At 41.7% G+C, this 20978-nt stretch overlaps 1 protein-coding gene across 1 annotated transcript in view; it reads right to left on the bottom strand.

The window, feature by feature from the left end:
* Positions 1-20978, bottom strand: part of CASR (calcium sensing receptor) — a 41625-nt gene that overhangs the window by 10277 nt on the left and 10370 nt on the right. Inside the window, exon 3 of the mRNA XM_053936595.1 lies at positions 19137-20018. Coding sequence (XP_053792570.1) covers positions 19137-20018 — 882 coding nt within the window. The remainder of the gene's footprint in view (positions 1-19136; positions 20019-20978) is intronic.

Here is a 20978-nt window from a genome sequence, read left to right as displayed (position 1 = left end):
AGAAACAACTCAGACTTAACTCTGGATTGAAAAAGCCCAAGCCCAATGCACTTCAGTAAGAAAACCCCAACAAATCAACCTCATTTGCCATATGGCAGACCTGAAGAATTCTTACCACTTTTTTGGGCTTCCGTCTCATGGTTGCATAGTTGAAAGTAATCACATTCTGCCTGTTCCCAGGAGTTCTTCCCTGTAATTTTCACCTCATGCTTTTAAGTGTTATATAGAATCATAAAGTGTTATATAGAATCATAAAATCATTAAGGCTGAAAAATACCTCCAAGATCATCAAGTCCAACCATTAACCCAGCACTGCTCTACTGCTCTATTTACCACTAAACCATGTCCCCAGGTGGATCTCCATATGTTTTTTGAATCATTCCAGGAATGGTGATTTCCCCACTTTCCTTGACAGCCTATTCCAATGCTTGGCCACCCTTTCAGTGAAGAAATTTTTCCTAATATTCAATCTAAGCCTTCTTTGGCACAATTTAAGGCCATTTCCTCTCATCTTATCACTTGTTACCTGTGAGAAAAGACCAACCTCCTCCTTGCCACAACCTCCTTTTAGGGAGTTATAGAGAGTGATAAGGTCCCCCTAAGCCTCCTTTTCTCTGTCTAAACAGGTCCCTCCTTCCCTCAGCTGCTCCTCATGAGACTTGTTTTCCAGACCCTTCACCTGCTCTGTTGCCCTTCTCTGGATGTGCTCCAGCACCTCAGTGTCTGTCTTGTAGGGAAGGGCCCAGAACTGGACACAGCACTGGAAGTGTGGCCTCACCAGTGCTGTATATGGGGGACAATCCCTGCCCTGGTCTTGCTGGCCACACTATTGCTGATAGTGCCAGGTGCCACTGGCCTTCTTGGCCACCTGGGCACAGCTGGCTCATGTTCAGCTGGCTCTCAACCAGTATGCTGCATGTCCCTAATCCCAGGGACAACTGTAGTTGTAAAATTCATGATCTAGATAGCCTAACAAGTAGACCTAAGAAACTGCAGCATGAAAGAAAGCCTGTCCTGGCAACTGTGGTACCATTCATCCATATCATATTTCTGTTCAAAAAATAATTGCTGGTTTAGGCACTTATCAGATTTCTCCCCAGACTCATCCATGGAAAGATGAGGTGACTCTGAGGGTTCCTGGCTGTCAGTTGCCCCTAGACCCCAGCAGCACAGCTGCTGCTGTGCTTCTACTGCCTGTGACAGCTTGTAAGCCCAGTCTCTCTCCCTGTCTCTCTCCCTCTCCCCCCCACCCATGAGTGCCCAAACATACAGCTCTGGATGGCAAAATGTAAGAGAAGCCAAAACTAAATCAATTTGTCTGGGCAGGCAGAGTCCTCTTCACCCCACTCTCTTCTATTGACAGAAGAGACAATATTGTTTTGATGAATCCTTCTCACCTAGAAACACAGGGACAGGGGAACAGAATCACTTCATTAATTCCTGTCAGTTTTGCTAAATTGTCTCATTTTTCACTGTTTCCTTTTGGGATCCTCCTATCTCAAGCTAAAATCCCCAGAGCCACAGACACCCTCCTCCCACTGCCTGTTTCAATGCCAGCCTGAGAGAATCTGGAAAAATCATTGTAGTACTACAAAGGATGTGACCAACAAAACCTTTTCAGCTTGTGTGATGTTGATGGAAGGATATCAAAATATTGCCACAGTATTCTGTCTTTGAATAATGGGTGAGACAGAAAAGGCAGGACTTTTTCTGTCTTCCTCATCCCTGTTGCCCCTACTCTGGAGATCAGCTCACCCATAAGGTGTACAGCTGGAATGATCTCACCAAAGAACCAGGACCTGTCCCTGGAAGATCTCACCCTCTGATGGACTCAGCAAAAGAAGGTGCTCTGTGCTGGCACTTTGCTGTGGAGAGCTGGGCATTGCCTGCTGGGTAAAGAAATAGGAGACTGCTCCCCTCTCCTCCCCTCATTCCTGAGGGGTACCCAGGAAGGTGCTACTTGCCCAGCTCCATCAGAGGACAGTGAGAAGAGAGCAGAAGCAGCTCTGAGGTCAGAATGGGTGACAGGGTCTGCAGCTCCACAGTGATCTGTTGTACTGCCTCACCTCACTTTGGCCTCATCTGCACAGGGGCTTCAGTCTTGGTCTGGTTGTTACCAGAAACTTTGTCCATCAGCAGTGCAGGTGCTCAGCAGAACAGCTCACATTCCTCCACAGGTTCTGGCACCTACCACAGGGTGACAGCTGCAGCTTTGATGTCCAGATCAGGTTTGTCCTGATGCTGAGCCTAATGCCATGTTTCTCCTCACTCCAACTCAGTGTTGGAGACACTCATACAGCACTACTGTACCCTTCTGAACGACACCGGGATATCCTGAGTATCACTGCTGGGTTGACTGTTACCTTCATAGACGGGAGACCTTGCCCTTGTTTTGACTGCAGTTGCTACACACACTAGGAGATAATCTTGCAAGAGGCATATTGAAGATTCTTCAATTCAAGTCCTGTCTCTCCTGGTCAGCTGCAGCAGCAGGAAACTCACTGGCCTTAGGGTCAGCAAGATGCATGGTGGAGAAACTTCTGGATTCCCTTAATGCAAATTTTTGCTTGTTTAATTTCATAACATTCATAAAAATTAATTTGTTCCTTGGCCTTCCCTCCTGTCATTATGTTTCTTAAAAAGTAATACATACCCCTGGCTTCTAGTGGGGTTTTGTAGGATTAGTTAGATAGGATCTTTCCCTTGGTCACACACACACTACTACCTGAGGATTCAGGTTATAAATGATTTCATGTATGACCTGATATGTCTGTCTGACTGTTAATTTATATAAAAGCATATAAGAGCACTGATCTGCAATTAATGTTGTCTTTCCCCAGGCATAGAATAACAGCTTCAGCTCTGCAACTGTAGCCAGAGGGTACAAAATGTGTATCAGTTCATGCACGAAAGGCACATGACCTGATTAAAATTCCAAATGGAGAGGCAACAGGAACAACAGAAATAAAAAAGCCTGTTTTTTTTTCTTTCCAGAAAACAACAAATTTTATTTTCAAATCTAAATTTCTGAGGGGCAGCTTGTAAAATGAACTACCAGAACATATTCCTTTTTTAGAGAGCAAGAAAGTCCCAGGATCATATTGATGTATCTTACAAGTTCTGCTCTTTACAGGGTGAAAATACAGTTTAAACAGACAAGGAATATATAAGCACTAAACTTTGAAAGAGGAAGTTGTAGACTCTGAATAACTGCAGCACTATTTTATAATCACCAATCTATCAACGATTAGCTAAAGGCTTTACAGTTAATAATGTGTTTTGTAACTAAAGATAGAAACATACATAACCAGGACTCAGTCCACAAAGACCTAAAAGACCCTGCTTCAGCCAGGCCAACAGCATGTGTCAAGGGTAGGTGGATCATATCCTGGAACCAAGAGATTATGAAAGAAGTGCTGACCTTGTGGCTTGGATACACTGTCAGCAGCTGGTGGGGAGAGCATTGTGCAAGCTGCTGTCTTCAGATATTTCTTTCTGTAATTTTTCCTTCTTTTCTTTTCTCTCTGTCACAGACTTCACCTTGAATTGCAGTGCCTTTTAATTAAAACACCTATTATCGGAAAGGACTTGTAAGCTGCCCTCTAGTTCAGTCTTCTTCATCAGTTCTGTGTCCTGCACATGATACTGAAGAGAGATGCACCAAAGGGTTGAGAAAGTGGCCCCAGGACACCCTGTTTACCTCTCTGTCCCTTTTCCAGTGTGACTCTTCTTAATAGTGCATTTGCTTTTTTTGACTACTATTCAGATAAACCTGAGGAGTCCACCATAGACTTGATCAACTTCATTTGTGATAAGTCAAGTCTTATAATTTATTTTTATCCTCTGCTGACTATCTTTCAACCAACACACACATAAGTTCTGGATTTGCTGACAGACTACCAGAAGATACCTTCAAGAAGCCTAAGCATACTCTATGAATAGAAGTTCCCTTATCCATACACATCCCAAAGCCTTCAAAACACTTCAGGATGTTTGTGAGGTAGGGCTTCTCTTTAAAGAAGTCATGGTCATTCTTCCTCAGTACATTCTGTTTTTCCTTCCTAAATTTTTAAACCCCAATTTTTAATAATGTGCTCAGTCAGGCTCTGCTAGTTCCTTGGATCTCCTCCAGAACCCTTTCAGAAAATTGATGTCTCATCTTTCAGCTTTCGAGACCTCAGGGCCTAGGATTTTTCAAGTGAGGAGATGGAAACCACAGCCAGCTCTTCTGTTATTTCATCTGTGAGCTCTGGCATATCCTTTGGGTGAATATTGTTCACTTGCCCTGAAGTATCAAGGTTCATTTTGCTCTTGTGTTCCATAGTTTCTTCTATAGTCAGTTCAATTAGACAGATCCTATAAAAGTCCCCCATAAATATCTAAACCTTCTTAAGTTTGTCCATGAGGAGCACACTTTTCTTCTGTCATGGCCTTACCTTGTCTTTTGCAGTGATAATCTATGGCTCAACAAACAATCCTACTCCTAAAATGTTTAAAACAGGATTTATGAGCTTTTACCCCATTTCAGGATATTGCTAATTCATTTTTCTGGCCTGCCTTATTTTATTTGTATGTTTAATCTGCCAGAGTTCACGAATCTTCCAATTTTACTCACTGAACATAACTCAGTTATTTGAAGGATGCTGTCTCACTTTTAATGAACTCCACCTAATATCTTTGTTTTGCCAGCTTCCTTTCTCCCCCTTTTCTTGATCTACAGTACACACTCACTTCCTGTCACTAGTATTGAGGCTGGTGGCAGGCAAAAACATCCTTTTTAAATTTTGGATGCTGTCAGATAGCAGAGAATTTTGTGTTTGCATCAATGCCCAAAGCTGAACTTTGAGCTGTGCTCTGAAGCACAAGCCACAAACTAGTTGAACATTTTGATAGCAGCTGGACTAAACAATAGTGGCATGTCCTAAACACTCCAATTAGTAACAAGATAGGAGACAGATCCACCAGTTAGGAGGCTGATTGCAACCAAAACCTAGGGCTCAGGGCTAGAAGCATGAAAGTGAAGATCATGTTTGGATGAAAAACACTGGATGTAGGGCAAGATCCTGCAGATGAAGGACATGTGTGGAGACAAATGTTAGGGGATGCTCAGTAAACTATGGCCAGTAATGCTTGAGAAAGGCAACTGAGAGGAGCTGCACAGCATAAAGTGAAAACTTCCACCTTGAGAGACCTCCACAATGTCCCTACCATGAAGGGAAGGTGAGACCTGGTGATGTAACACTGTGGGGAAAGCAACAGTGTGTGAGATACCAAGCAGTTAAAAGTTGTAGTCTTGTTAATTCCTAAATAAACATAAATAAACGTCAGTATCTAGGTGTGCTATGAGTTGTCCTTTACTTTGTCTCAACTCTGACAGGTCCTTAACTAGTCTCCATATACTGTCAAAGGTTTCATATCCTTGGCTTCTTTCTGCAGTTTCTTTCTGATGTTTTTCCTCCCTAGGTCAAATGATCCTGCAATGGAAGGGAACCTGGGCACATTATAGGTGTATGTCACCATATAAAAGACAGACAATTACCCCTCCTAACACAGAGTTGCAAGCAATCCTGTCTTGACAATTAACATACATTTTCCCATGCTTAAGTTTTAATTTCTGTCTACCTATCTCTCTTTAGGCCTGTAAAACAGCTCTGGACTGATAGGTACCACATGTTTTTCTCTTTGGTTTGGTAGAGTGCCCATGCTAAGAGCATCCCCATCATGGCTCAGTGTGAATGAAAATGAAAAGCTGGCAACTGTCCTCAAGATGGCAAGTCCTGACTTTCACTTTCAATTGCAGAGGGCCCAATCTTCTCTCTTGTTTTGGATCTCTCATCAAGCACATGGAGAAGATGCCTTCATAATGCTGTAACAGGCATAAGGACTTGAGAGATCATCTATTGCATTAGGCCATGGGTTATGGTGCACAGGACCAGGGTTTTGCCAGTGCTCAAGTTTCACAAGGAAATATGCCTAGGCCAGTTCTGAAAGAGCCACTCGTAAAATAAGAGAAATGTTGTTTGAAGCAACAGATTTTTTTTTTTCTTTCTTCCTTTCACTTTCAACTACCTATGTGTCAATCTTCGTTTACAGGCTAGCAAAACTCAAGTTTTTACTTTCTGTATCAAATCCTTGATTCCTGCTGCATGCTCTAATTTAGAATATCTTGTTCTGCCCTTTTTTTATGTAGGGCCAACTCTTGGGGTCTCTGAAAGGCAGTGCTGTCATCACAACATCAACAAGTTCTGACACACAGGAACAGAGCAGGCAGGAAGGTGCTGGCCCTGGCCCCCTGTGTCAGTAATACCTGTTTCCAGAAGCCTGAGGCAAGGCAAGATGAATTTCACCCTTCTGTCCAAAGCATTCTTCTTGCCAGCAGGAGCTGAACTTTCCTTCCCCTCTATAACCTCTCCCCCTTCCCTGCTGCCCTTTGTACACCAAGAAGTGTACAAACATCAGCATGTAGTGCTGAAGTTGTTTTTAAAACCAAGATGCCAGAATATGGCAACACCATTAATCTCACCTTTTTCCAAAAGCCGTTCAGAAGATAATGGAATTTTTCAGCCAGTGAAGGGTGTGATTCATTGCCTCACACCACTTGATACATTCACAGAATCATAGAATATTCTGAGTTGGAAGAGACCCACAAGGATCATCAAGTCCAATTCCTGACCCTGCACAGGACACTCCAAGAATCACACCATGTGCCTGAGAGCATTGTCCAAATGGTTCTTGAACTCTGTCAGGCTTGGTGCTATGACCACTGCCCTGGGGAACCTGTTCCAGTGCTCAGCAACCCTCTGGGTGAAGAACCTTATCTTAATATCTAATCTAAACCTCCCCTGACACAGCTTCAGGCCATTCCCTTAGGTCCTATCTCTGGTGACCAGATTCTACCTAAGCTGCCTGGTGTCTACTGGTTTACTGCTCTGAAGAAGTGACTGTTAATACTTCTTATCACTATAAGGGTATCTTAGGTGGAGAAGCTGAAAGGTACCAAGGAACAGAGCTGTGATTCTCACTGTAAATACCTCACAAAAAATTTGGATGTCTGCCTGTTACACACATCAGGCTTCATGCACAAGTAGTGCCTGGTGTGTAGTTTGGATGCTGAGCACTTCATGCCAAAATAATGAAAACCAGTCAGCACCTACTGTGCAAGGCCTGGGCTGTACTCCAGGATTAAACTGTCAGGTTGGTAATAGGGCAGATGAACAAAAGGAGATAGACTCTGGAAGAAGGGCTGGTGTTGAAGAGAGAGGAATTGATGGTCAGCCAGAGATACACAGACAATACTCCAAGGGAAATTTGGCAAGACAGGATGGACATCCCAGCTCTGGTGAAATGCTAGATCTGCACTGAATTGAAAAACAGAATGAAAGCAAGAGCTCATTCAATTCTCAAGAATAGCTGTGTGAAGCCTGAGAATAACTCAAGAACATTCAATGTTGTTACGTTTTGATAGGAACCGAATTATTTCCGTGTAAAGCTGGGAAGGTCATTGGGTAACACAATTAAATGTCTATGACAAAAACAATGTTCCATATGTTAGAAGTAATAATTTAAGCTATTCATAATCTTTATTGAAGAAAATTAACTAACCTCTCAAGACAAAGACCTGTTCATTATTGTAGGCAGCTCAGTAAAAACACTCTGTGCCTTTTGCAGTGGGAAGAGCAAACTAAATATTAGGATATGAAAGTAAGAAAAAAATACACTGAAAATATAGCACCAATAGTACAAGTCTGCTCTGGAAAAAGCTGTTATTTCAAGTCATTTGATCAGAAAAAAAAGAATAAATTAAATTAAGATAAGAGAGGTCCGTCCATAGGTTGTGATGATAGCTCTTGGACAGTTAGTCCTCCATTTCAAGAGAAATGAAAACATGGAATTATTTAATTGTTTATGACACACACACAGTGATTTGTGGGAAAGAGGTAGTATGTTCTCACAGAAGAAGAGACCCCTGTCCCTGAAAAGGCAACTGACCTTATTCAGGTCTCCAGAGAAATACAGGACATCCAGTTGACACGACAAGATGTGCTGATTGTCATATTGTAACTGATAATTGGTTCTGTTCTGCTTCTGTCAAGGATATGATCCCTAGGCAGATGGGGGCTGGATCTTTCTGCCTCTTCCATTGACCAGTGCCCTGTCCTCGAGGAGGGGCAGCACTGGTGCTACATGGGGACCCATGCATACATTATGTCCTTTCTCTGTGAGAGAGGAGCAGGATCTCCAGCAGAAACTTGCAGAAACTGGGAGAGCAAGGAACTCATGTGGACTGTGTTGGAAATACCCTCACTTGCTGCTCAGAGGAAGGTGCAAGGTGCTTCCCTTGTCTCATTCTATTCTGTGAGTGCTTAGTCTGTTTGGAAACTGGTGAAGCCTAGAGTTTCCTAAGACAAGGACCAGTTTTAGTGCCTGTAACTGGGCTTGATGGGTCAGCTTATGTGGTGTTCTCACCAGCAACCAAGTGACTCTGCTCTGCTGCTTAAAAACTGCAGCAGCTTTGATGCTTTCTTGACAATGAAAGGTGACAAAACTAACAAATTAATAGCTACTACTACAGCACTAGAAGCAAGTAACTTAAACCAAAAATGTCAAAGGCAAGCATTTCTAAATGGGACTTGATATAAAATGGGACTAATGTGATTTCGGATCAGATTTACTACAGTACCATATTTACAAGGATGCCCAGAGAGAAATCAAAAGCCCAAGCCTAGTGGATTTCATAACAGAGGCTGCACAAGTCAGGTCCAACTGTGATACTTCAGAAAAACCCACGTGGTATTTACAGGTGGTTGCAGATGCCTCAATTCCATTGCAAACCTGAGTCTGAAATGCTTCCAAAAGACTTGTCTGATGAATCACAGAGGTTCCCAAAGGAAATGATCTTGCAACATTTCAGCATTGCATGGCTGCTTTTCCAGACTGATTTAATCATCAGTTAGGAGGTTGTAGGACACAGTAGGGATGGGACCAGTATATTTTGTTTCCCCAAGGTCCTCCACAACTCCTGCTGGCCCTTTGCACACTTACAGTTCTAAATGCAATTGTCCATAGAACACCAGTCCTGAGCCTGTACTGTGCAATGCTTAGCTGCTAGTAAACAGCACCTCAGATAGGTGTGCTATGGTAAAGAATAATGATTTCACCCAGTGTGACCAAAGATTTACATAGGGAAATGTGAAATCCTGTCAAATGAAATTCAGTACAAACATATTTTTTAAAGTCAAACTCAAAAGTGTGACCTTCAAGTGACAGTTCTTTTTTTTTAACTGTAATTACTTATTTTTAGAGGGGAAAAAGGGGAAACAATTAATTTTGAGTCTGTCAAAATGCTGGTTTGGACAGTGATGTTTCCATTAACTGCAGTTAGTGAATTTGACTAGCTTGAGAGTAGAAATGAGATGACAAAATACTTTTTTACCTCTAACATTTTCCCTTTTTCTGTTTTAAATTAAGGTCCAGCTGTATGATAGTACTCCAACATATTTGTATGGCCCAAAGCATTATAGTGTAGTATTAGTGCCCTAGAGTAAAAAAAAAATCCTTCCTACAAGCAAATTCAGGAGTTAGGGCATCTGGACTAGCTTCAATCCCAATTCAGTGCCATCAGAAACAGACTTAATATGATCTACTGACTGCAGTAGGTTTATTCTGGGGAGAAATGGCTGAAGTGACTGCACCTCTCCCCTCAAGTTCTGTGATCATTAATTATTTTCATAGGAATCAGGACAAAAATTATGGCAGCAAAATCAAAAATTATGTCTGTGGAAACCCCCCAGATGCAGGATATAATGCTATATAAAATCAAGGAGACTTCTGACTAGTCTCTGCTCCGATGTTGTACAAGCATAGGACAGCAGTGATGGAATTCCACAGAATGGAAAAAAAAACATGGACAAGCTAGAGAAAAGGACTGACTGAACTCTATGCATGATAAAGCCATTTTCAGTTCAAAAGTTTGCCTATGCTCATTAAAAGCATAGGCAAACTTTGCTCATTAATAAGAGAGTGATGATATGTTACCATCCTCATAATACAAACAAAGCTCAAATAGCAGTATTTATTATGGTGGGCTCTAAAAGCACTAATCCAACATGGAACATCCAAATAAGACTGAAAAACACAGGTGTTGTATTGTCAGAAAGCAGAACATAAAAATTCCTGGAGAACAAAGAAGAAAAAAATGACCAGGCAATGTATAAGAAGTCCCTTGAACATATTAAAATTGAAAGGTGTCATGTATGCCAGATTCCCACAACATGAAGTAAGCTGTAAGAGACAACTAAAGAGGATGGAATGCTAAAGAGAGAGCTGAGGAGGAGCAGGAAAGCTAAATGAACAATGTGTTAGTACCCTTGCTATCACAAAAAAATCATAGACATTCTTATCTCAAGGGCACTTGTTTTGGAACCCTAATGTGACATTAACTGAGGTAGAAAGTCCTTAAAGAGAGATTAGAGGGCAGCCTGAGCAATTTAAATTGGATTTAAAAGGCTGACAGAACCAGACAGTTCATCACAGCAATCCATGAGCAATAAAGAGAGCCCTACTACAGTAGGTTTATGATATACACATAAAAATGCCACTGGCTTTGAATGACAAAGTCAATGTGCTATCTAATCTTATTCCACAGCAACCCCAATCCACCTTTCTGCTACACCTGCAAGTGTAATGCATTCCCAACACTGTATCCAAAGTTCTGTTCAGCCTCTGGTGGGCTGCAACAGCTGCCAAGAAAAGACAATACTTGAAGGCAGAGGGAGGTCCTCTGAAGACAAAGGCTGGTTAGCCTGACATGAATCACAGGAAAAACAATGGAAAATGAGAGTTTAGGGCTGAGGAGCAATTAATACAAAACTGTAGGACGGAAACATAATTGCTACCACCTAATAACATTTGGGAAATACAGATCTTCTTAAATTCAAGTTGGATTGACAGAAATAACCCTTCAGAAGTGAAATAACTGAGCTTTATACTTCATGTAACATGGATCAGGAATTGCCCAACAGATATCAACAGAGGCAGATCATCAGTTCATGGGGAACTCCTCCAGCCTCAGTAAACAACTCACTGCTTCCCAATATGTTCATCAGTACCCTGGCAGCAGCTACACAAGCACTGCTGGCAAAATTTGCTGAAAATTCATGGATTAAGGTAATTGTAAATAAGATTAAAGAAAAAGCATTTTCCCTCAGATTGCTTTGAATTATTTGTGTTTAATAGAGTGAAATTCAGGCTTGTGCATCAAGGTATAAGGAATTCACACCTGGCACAGAAAGGGTACCACCTGCTGCAAAGGATTACTGGCAATTTAATGTGACTTTTCCATTGCACATGGTGGCACGGAAGGCTCAGGTACCTTGTGCTCCTACAAATGAAGAAGTAATAGGAGTATGCAAATGTGGGATTTTTTCCACTGTCTGGCTGTGCTGAGTCTGTTGAAGGAATACTGAATACATGCCAAAAAGAGGGATGAGTGAATGGACAAGGTATAGAACTAAAGCAGAAAACATACCTTATGACTAAAAGACTACTCTGTTTAAATTATCAAGGTAAGACCAAGGAATAATTTGATCAATGTGCATAAATATTACATGGAGAAAAATGATGCATACTTCATCTGGACTTTTAAATCTAATAGAGCAAGCTCAAGTAAGGACCAATGAAACGAAAGGTCAGTAAATCCCAACAGGAAATCAGACATGATCTGTGACAAGAGACGTGGCCTGCCATGGATCATACTAATTAAAAAAAAGGTCTACCAGTCAGCATGTCTTTGGGGAAAATAAATCTTGCTAAACACAAGTTTGGCTGTCAAACATAGCCTTTCAGAAATGAAATACCTAGGTTTTACATTCAATGTGAAGCAGCCTTTAGCTGGATCAAGATTAGTTACTTTCCTAAATGTGGCATAAATTTACATAATTAATTATAGAAAGGATTTCAAGCTGCATGATCATTTAGAAAGTGACACTGTTTAAACATGTTTTAGGTTTCTGCTGAGGTTTTGTGGAGAGAGATGGTCTCCAGACAGAAAAAGGCAATCGTACAGGTACAATGAAACTTAATTGTCAGTGCTGCTAGATGGTATTTTGTGTTGTGTGCTCCTGTCTTTACCTACAGCCATGGTATGAAAAAAAATGAGAGCCACTTAGTCTAGACTTGATGCCATTATTGCTTTGGTTTTCACTTGCAGCAAATATAATATGGAGAAATCCATTGGGTATAATAGCCCAGGCTGCTGTGTACTAAAGGTGAAGGATCTATTGGCAGGAGTCCTAACTGAGTAAATGACGCTTTAATATTCTTGAGACATCACGATACTGCACAATAACTGTTACAGAGAAGTACCTAACAGCTTAAGATAGGGCTCTTTTATTAATTTAAGTTTAATATTAAATAATATGTAAAAAAATTCCTATTATTAAAGCTACTAGTAGACCCTAAGGTTCAAGTGCTCCATGTTTTCAAGTAGTATAATTTATATATGTTGTCTTGTGTAAAGAAAGTCTGATTGAAATGTTTATTTTCTGGGAGACTTTAATGCCATCCCTGCCCAACTGTGCATTTACAGTCCTTTGCTGTCACTTTCTTCAAACAACCCTTTATGGATCAGTCTCTTCAAAGTCCCAGTGAGGTCTGAAACTGCATCCTGCACAGAGCATTGCTGATACTGCTTTGAAGAGCTGTGCTGCTCTCTAGGCCAGGAGAAAGTCATAGCTTTCGAATGTAAATTCGTTCCTATTTGGAGCTATAGGATTAATTCCTTCAACGCTTGGGTAAGCTCTTTGTTGGAATGAGAACCAACAGATTCTGCACTCTAGGTGTCATTTCTTTTAACAGAACCATGGTAATTCATGAAACCTGAGTTCAATGCTTATTTATAATTGATTCAAGAAGTACTATCCATGGGGAAAAAAAAATGAGTCCCAAAGTTTCCTATAGTCACAGTGAGTTAACTGCACTCATGCAAGTGTTTCAGACATTCAGAGTGTGCAAGCACAGTCATAGGTCCAGGAATGGTCAACTAATGTTCCAGGGGATTCAGTTACTGTGTCTGGGCACATGTTCCACTTGCCTACTAGCTTAAATCTGTTTTTTCCATTTCCTCTATCAATGTAAGTCTTGGCCAACAAAGAAATCTCATGTCAAGACTTTGATTTCTTCAGTCTTTTATGTCTTTCTTCCTACAGACACTGGTAAAGGTCCTTTCAGGGCAAAGTGTTGCTTCTAGTCCAGTTGGAAGATCACTCTTATAATTCTACAAGGCAAAAGGGTTACCCTAAAAAGTAATTTGTTCTCATTCCTCCTAACTTCTGTGTGGAGCAACATGAGTCCTTCATAGTGAATAAAAGTTCACTTTGGGGATAACTAACTGTGACTGGTTAGTAAAGCATTTGTGAAGATAGCTGACTACCCAGAAAGAAATTAAATAATAACCTATGCTATGAATATAATGACTTTGAAGTTAGCTTCAACTCCATCTTGGGATAAATGGGAATTTTTTATATATCCATTTATTTCCTCATCCCACTTTGTGAGTGCCTTTAGGAAGCTCTCAAGGTGCCCTTTGTCACCAGCTCCATTTGTGAGTAGTATCAGGAAAGGTCAGTCCTGGAAGAAATTTTACGTCCTTTTGTGCAACAAAGGCATGCTGTGTCTTTGTAACAGATACTGGCGTCTGAGGTCTTGGTAATTCAAGGGATAATTGGTATCTGAAGTTGTTACAGAGAGACATTGTATGAGCATTTCATGGAGCCTTCCCTAAAATTCCCAGTATAAGCTGAAAAACTGACTTTTCCCCAACTGACAGAAGTACTTCATAAATGAGCTTCATAAATATAAAAAAGTTCTATTAAAATACAGCTTTTGTTGTAGAGCAGCGCATAAATGACTATATCAAAAGCAACTTTTGTGAAAAATTCAATGTGTTTAGGTGCAGACAAGAATACTGTGGGTTTGGTTATCAGGCAGTGTGTACTACCCCAGTTCAGAAGAATCTCAGCCATTCTTTACTTAGTAATTAATAACCATAACTCCTTTGTTGTATTTGCTGCATACAGTTCATTCACCCTTCTTCTAGCAGCCTTGTCAGGGCAATTGTTTCCCAGCACATTTTCTACTGGTGAGTCCTGTTAAGTCTTTATCCTTTTAGCTGTAGAGACTTCTAAATATTACTCCATCTATTGTCTGCTTAGTTGATGTTCTCAGCTGATGGCAAGTTGTTATCTTCAAACTGATGAATAAACAATTGTCTGTTATTGGCCTGGTGGGGAAACAGTTGTGTTTGCTCTATTGACCTCTATATTTCTGTGTGTGGCTCAAGTAGTGTCCCTCTCAATTCTGTCTCCCACAACAAAGGCACACCTCTTGCCTTCTGTTCACAACAAATACATCTCCAGTGCATTTGTAATGCAGAGTAGGCAAGGTTTTGCAGTTGTCTGACATTCAACAGCTTCCTCTGTTTTCTTTGTGATTCTCCCCAAATTACGAATTTTCCCACCAGCCATAGCTAATAGCTGTTCTGATACTGTTTAATTCTATACCACAATGCAGCTGGTTTTGAATTGTTCAGACAGGCCTCTAGTTTAATAGACACAAAAATTGATTAGATAACCCATTAGGCTCAAAGGTCTATGTCATCTAAGGCATTATTTACTTCTTTAAAGCCTTGCACAATCAATTTCCAGCCAGGCAGACACACCTAAATGTAAAGCTGGAGAAGGCACCAGTCCATTTTTACCTCTTCACAAAGCGCATCACCAGCTCTGAGGAAGGAACTGTTGGCTGGGAGGTGCACAAGAGTAATAAAAAAATTCAGGTGTTGCTAGGTGAAGCGATTTTGTACTTTTTTTTTTATTTTGTGGAGCAGCATATGGCAACTTTTCACTGAGTCTGAGGTCAGTCAGATTTCCAGGCATAGAGTAATACACACAAGCATGTCTCTAACCTGAGAATCATTAGCACAACACATTTTTCAGCCCTTGCAGAGTGCTTTGCCTTGGTGCCTAGAAGAACTCTTGTTTTTCACTCATGCCAAAGTTCAAAGCCTCCAGTGCAACAGCAACCTGCAAACCGTCTGGGAGTCAGCCCAAAGATGCTCTGCTAAATGACCCTGTGGCTGCACACCCTTGCCTTCTCAGATCATTGGGAGCCTGTCTTCCCCATTTAATCACAATGCTTTTACTGCAAGAAACAAAGAGAGGTCCAGCACCTGCTCATCAAGAATCCAAATGAATGGGCAGAAACTGAGTGACCTCAGTCTGAAGAAAAGACAGGTCTTTCAACTTCTCACACAGAAATAATATGAAGCAGGAAATATTTGCTCTGAAGGACAGATTCTCTGTTAGTTTTCTTCCTATTTTTTTTTGCAGGATCACAGAGTGTTTGTAGTGAGAGAGAGACACCAGAGAGGCTCCTGTAAATGCTCAGAGGGGAACTGAAAAAAGAACAGATGGACTTATGGACTTTTTCCTAGAACTGACCACAGAAATAGCCTCATGAGATATTTGACTAAGAAAATGAAGGAACTCGAGGGACTTGAGAAATCTTATCAGGGAAGATATTAAGAAAAAAGGGCTTCAAAATCAGACTGTTAAAGCAGTTATGGAGAAACAGGCCAAAAATACAGGGAATTTTGACAGAGAGGCAGCATCAGTACAGCAGTTCTCAGCCTGTATCCCACCCCTTGCCATAACTTCCCGCTTCCATTCTGTAGCTTATGGGAGAGCCTGTGTTTGAGGTAGGCAAGTCCACAAACCAGAGCAACACAAAGAATTAGCTCTACTTGGTATGGTCTCCTAAAAAGTCACAACTCCCCAGCAGAACAGAGTGGTCTTTTGACAGCCAGAGGTATTGGAAACCTTTATGAGGATTTTTTCCTGTTCTACTATTTGCACCCATGCACTTTAATTCTTAGTGCTTTTTATAAAATTTTGCCTTGCCCCAAAGTGACAGCATTTATCCATTTTGTTTTGGGGGATTTATCCATTTTGTTTTGCAGGGATTGCCCTGCACCTTTTTGTTACCTGAACAAAACAGTGTGAAAAGAAGTAATTAATCTGATCTTGTTCAATATTGTGCAGGACACAACAATGGCACATGCAGACAATACTGTCTGCCCTTTGCAGGCATCTTGCAAAGGTGTGCACCTCGATTATCTTCTGCCTTGCAGCAGTGTAGATTCTTAAGACAGCTCAGATTGCTCTGAATAAGGGCAGCACAGGCATCCTAATAAAACCTGCAATTTTCTGCAGAGTTCTGAAGTGCCAGCTGCCCCATTTTCAGATACAGGATTCTGAATTCCCTGGCCAGTTCTGCATATGGAATGAGTGGCACAGGTTCCTCTGGGCACAGCCTGGAAGCTGTCCTGCCTGCTCGCCAGCTCTGCCTGTGCCTGCATCTCTGCACATGCTGGGCAGCCAGACAGCTTAGGCTGGCCAGTCCCATCTCCACTGGGAATGCCCCTAGCCAGCTTCAGAGGCACTGGTAAAACAAAAGGAAGCAAGACTGGGTTTATGGACAGGATCTGTCACAGATCACTGACCCAGGTGGAGAAAATGAGCCAATGGTTTCTTAAACAAGTAGCTATAAATTTTGAAAGTTGGTAGTATTTGATATTTCACCTTAGGAGACAAAAATCCTGTGCTCCTCATGCTGAAACACACCTAGAGCCTTCTTAAACTATAGATGGTAAATGCTTTATAGGAGAACTTCACTCACAGTGATTTGTGCTAGGCTGTCCATTTCAAATGAACTGATCACTGAGGTAAAAGTCCTGGGTTTATATATGGACCCACACAAGCACCCTCCGCAAATGATACAGAACACAACCCCCAGAAGATTTGTGCTATAAATACATAAAATTAGCAATTACCAAACAACAATAAAAACTCATATGTGTTAATAGGATAACACAATTGAAAGGCAACAAAATTAAATAGTACATAATTAAATTGTGGAATGTATAATTTTTTGCTCCTCAGCCACTGACCCTGCTGGCAAAGGCTGCTCCGGACAGGAGCTCAGGTTAATGGAGTCACAAGTTCAGCAGGTTCACCTTATCTGTACCAAACAGCACCTGGCCAGTAATTGCACACATCGTGAGCAGCTGCCCTCCAGTCACAGGTGTGGGGGCCTCCTAGCACTGTCCTTGCTCTCTCGGGTCACTTCCCATCAAGAAAAGCTTGACCTGACTGTGAGAAAGGGAGCAGGCAGTGAACACTGGCAGAAGTACCACTGCAAATGAGATTGACTTTACTAGAAAGACTTTCTTTCTGTGTGGTTCTCAGAAAATCACTCTGGAAATGCTGGAGGCTGCGTGTTTGTGAGGTGTACTCATTACTCCCAGGGCTGAGGAAAGCTTCCTGAAGGTAATGAGCTGCAATGCCTGGTATGAAGTAGGTGTGTACACAAATTTGGCATTTACCTGCTATTCATGTGTTTGATTTTGAAACAAAGTGAAAAAAATGCACAAGTAGGCTTGAAAGCCATCATATGATGGTGGTTGTTATAAGTATAGCCTGTTCCTTTGTTGCACTCCCTGCTCCTGCCCATTGGGGTTATTCTCTACATACTCCTTGCTCATTCCCTTCTCTCAGGCAGGTATGTATATCCAAATGCCTAGATCAGCAGGATGCTTTACATTTTGATGTGTATATCCTTCAGCACTCAACAAGCAACACAGAAATGAGAGGTCATGCTTCTCAACCATGTAGTCTTCAACAAACACCTTCTTTTACTTAGCAATGGCATGAATATCCAGCTTTACTTTCCAAGCTGACAAGGCATAAAGGAATGAATTAAACTACATTTATTCTGGATAATTTTTACTGACAACAGTGAAAGCTGAATCTGTCTGCGACTTGCCCATTTCTGCCAGTATTTTCCTGAAAAGTGGAATAGCTTTGAAAGACAGAAACTTTACAGCCAGCCAGCAATTACAGGATTCCTCTAAATCAGGAACTCGAGTTCACTCGGAGTTGCACTCATCAACTCTGAGTAAAGTGGTTTTGATAAACCTATACAGACACCTAAAGCAGTGCAAGTTTCCCATAAATGCCAAGACAAAGCTTTTACTTTGATCTGACTGATGTTTTTCAGTTAACGGAAACTAGACAGGAACCAAACTGCAGTTCCCATATGTGAATGCGACCTGACATCTGTAGTTTGTGGCAAGGTCAGCCTTTATTTTGATTAGACTATCCCAAAGAGAGGAAAACACCAATGCAAATGGGGAGGTGATTCTCCATTTATTCACCTGTGTTGTTCTGATTTCAGGCATGTTTGGGCTCAAGTGTTTTGTGACAACCAGAATGAGGCAGACAGAATTTGCTACATAATTGACATATCATCATCAGTCCATGCTAATTTTGTTAAGAATGCAGTAGATATTAACACCACAAAGTGAATACCACATTGGATAGCATGATCAAACACATTGTAAGGTAGAGAGTATTCATAAAGGATCAGAAGACAAAATGTGATCCATGTGCCAGTGGGCAGAATGCATTGAATGAATGAGTAAATGGGACTAAGTCATTAATATAATTTCATCAGTTCACAATTACCACTGCCAAATCAAAGCAGCTATCTATTTTCTACCCAAGAGCCACACATTATTTTCCTTCATTACTCAATCTTCTTTAGTTTGATGCTATATAAGCTTAAAACTGTGAGGAAAAAAACACAGCCTGTATGGAAAATTGCTGTGGGATTGCAAAAGATATAAAGCTTGCCAAGGAAAATGAACCCTGAAAACTGTTTTCCTTGTTTATGTGTTCTCCCCAGGCCCTCTTGTTTATGTAAAGCTCAATATATGATCAAGTTACCTTGCGTCAGGCAGGCTGTGGTAATTGTCTGTGTGTGCACTTTTGGCCCGCAGCAATTGCAAGAAAATTTAACCTGGTTTAAGCCCCTTTCACTGCAGGCCTAGCCCAACTTACCTTACATTCCCTGTGGGGTGGGAGCATGCACCTACCTCAGACACAGTCACACACTGAATCCGAGGAGCCTTATGCTGTGTCTGAGACCCAGGATTAGGAAAGGCACCCTAAAGGGCATTTGGGAGAGCTTAACTTTCCTTCTGCAGGTATATTCAACAGGCACAAGAATGAAGAGCTTACCTGCCATGCCTCCACTTTCTTTATGTCTGCACAGGACCCATTGGTGAAGAGTCCCTTCCCAGGGGTACAGGTATAAATATCCTGCAAGGCATGGGCGATGGAATACACTGCCAAGTACACATTATAGGATATCCGCAAGTGTGTGTAGTCCATGTATGGTGTCTCCACGCTGGTGATGTTCTCATCCCCTGTGCATGGAGGTCGGAAGGCAGATGTTCCATTTCCAGCTCCCAGCCCCTCTTCATGGCCCTTGTGGAAGGAAGTTGAAGCAGGAGAACTTTTGGATCCATCAGGGAGATAGCAGTTAAATGTCTCCTCCCAAAACTCCTTGGCAAAGCCATTGTTGGTGGACTTCTTGGGATGCACCTTCTGCAGGAACTCACGAAAGCCTGGGATCTGTCCTGCTTTCAGTGCAAACCCGATGGTGCTGCCAATGACACGGAAAAACTCTGGCATGGCTATTAGGGAAGAGCTGGCCCAGGCCTCGCTTGCCAGCCAGATCTTGCCAGTGATGTTTCTCCTGACAATCTCTTTGATGAGAGGCTCCAGATCTGGGCCACTGGAAAAAACAACAATCACTCTTGCTGTGGAGTTCTGGATGACCTCTACCACCTGCTGGATCTCCTCTTCGTCTGAGTACTGGGAGATGAGCTCGCTAAAATCAATGCAGATATCTCTCTCCTCTGCCTCTTCCCGAAATTTTTCAATCCCTGGCCGGCCATAGTCATCATCAGCTGCGATTGTTCCCACCCAGTTCCAGCGAAAGTACTCGATGATGTCTGCCATGGCTGTGGCCTGATGCTCATCGTTGGGGATTGTGCGCAGGAAGGACTTGAACTGGTTCTTATTGCTCAGGAGACGACTGGATGAGGCATAGCTGACCTGTCAGAGCACAGCAAACAAGCAAAACACACCATGAAGTGAAATGCCTGAAATAAATTGCCTCCATTTACTTAGCATCACTGTCAGCCTGGGAACCACATTTTCTTAGCCTGTGTTTGCAGGTGATCCACTCCGAGGGCCTGTACATTCTTCTAGCTGTACCTATCCTACAGAGGCACTCATACAGGAACAGCTGCTCAGACCTGAGAGGCTGGAGCCAGCTTGTAGCTTGTGCCCACCTGCAAGGTCAAGGATCTGAAGGAGAGAGAAATGGACACTAGATTGGAGAAATAGCAAAGATTTCTGTCAAATTCAGAAATAAAAAGAATGTGCCATCTAGATAAATGAGGGCAATGCACCGAATTAAGACAAAACACAGGCTTTCTCTGTCCTGAACCAGACATGAGACAGCAGGATGGTATTGCCATTCCAAAGCTGCTCTGTCTTCCTCTCCTTGCCTTTGACATCCATCCCCAACCTTAAACAGGCTCCTTTTGCCTTTTTATACAATCCCTGTCAGCTGATATAAGAAGAATGTGATGTATATCAGCTTCCTTGATCCTGCAGAGTGTTGTGGTAATGCTACTTGAGCAGTGTTTCCTGATTGCTGGCCAGAATCAGCAAAGAAGCCAGTCCATGCTTCATAAGCCGCCATGTTTTATGGCTAAAACTGGATTTTATTTCATTTTCTAAAACTATCTAGAAATATTTTATTTTCCTAATCACAACAAGTGCCACATGCTCTTAAGATATAATTTGAATTATCTACAAGTAGGAAGAAAACCATAAACCCCAGATAATAACTGTTTAAAGATCTGGAGAACTTCTAAAACACATTTTGAGATTGGTATCTGAATTCTTTAGGACTGACTCTCACTTGAAAAAGTCTTCTATAAACAGTTCATTTTGTACAAAGTGGAAATTTACAGAAAACCTTATCTTCTCCTTAAACTCTGTTAT

The sequence above is a fragment of the Vidua chalybeata genome, chromosome 2 (assembly GCF_026979565.1).
Source record: "Vidua chalybeata isolate OUT-0048 chromosome 2, bVidCha1 merged haplotype, whole genome shotgun sequence".
Taxonomy (NCBI): Eukaryota; Metazoa; Chordata; class Aves; order Passeriformes; family Viduidae; genus Vidua; species Vidua chalybeata.
This window is presented reverse-complemented; position numbering and strand designations above follow the sequence as displayed.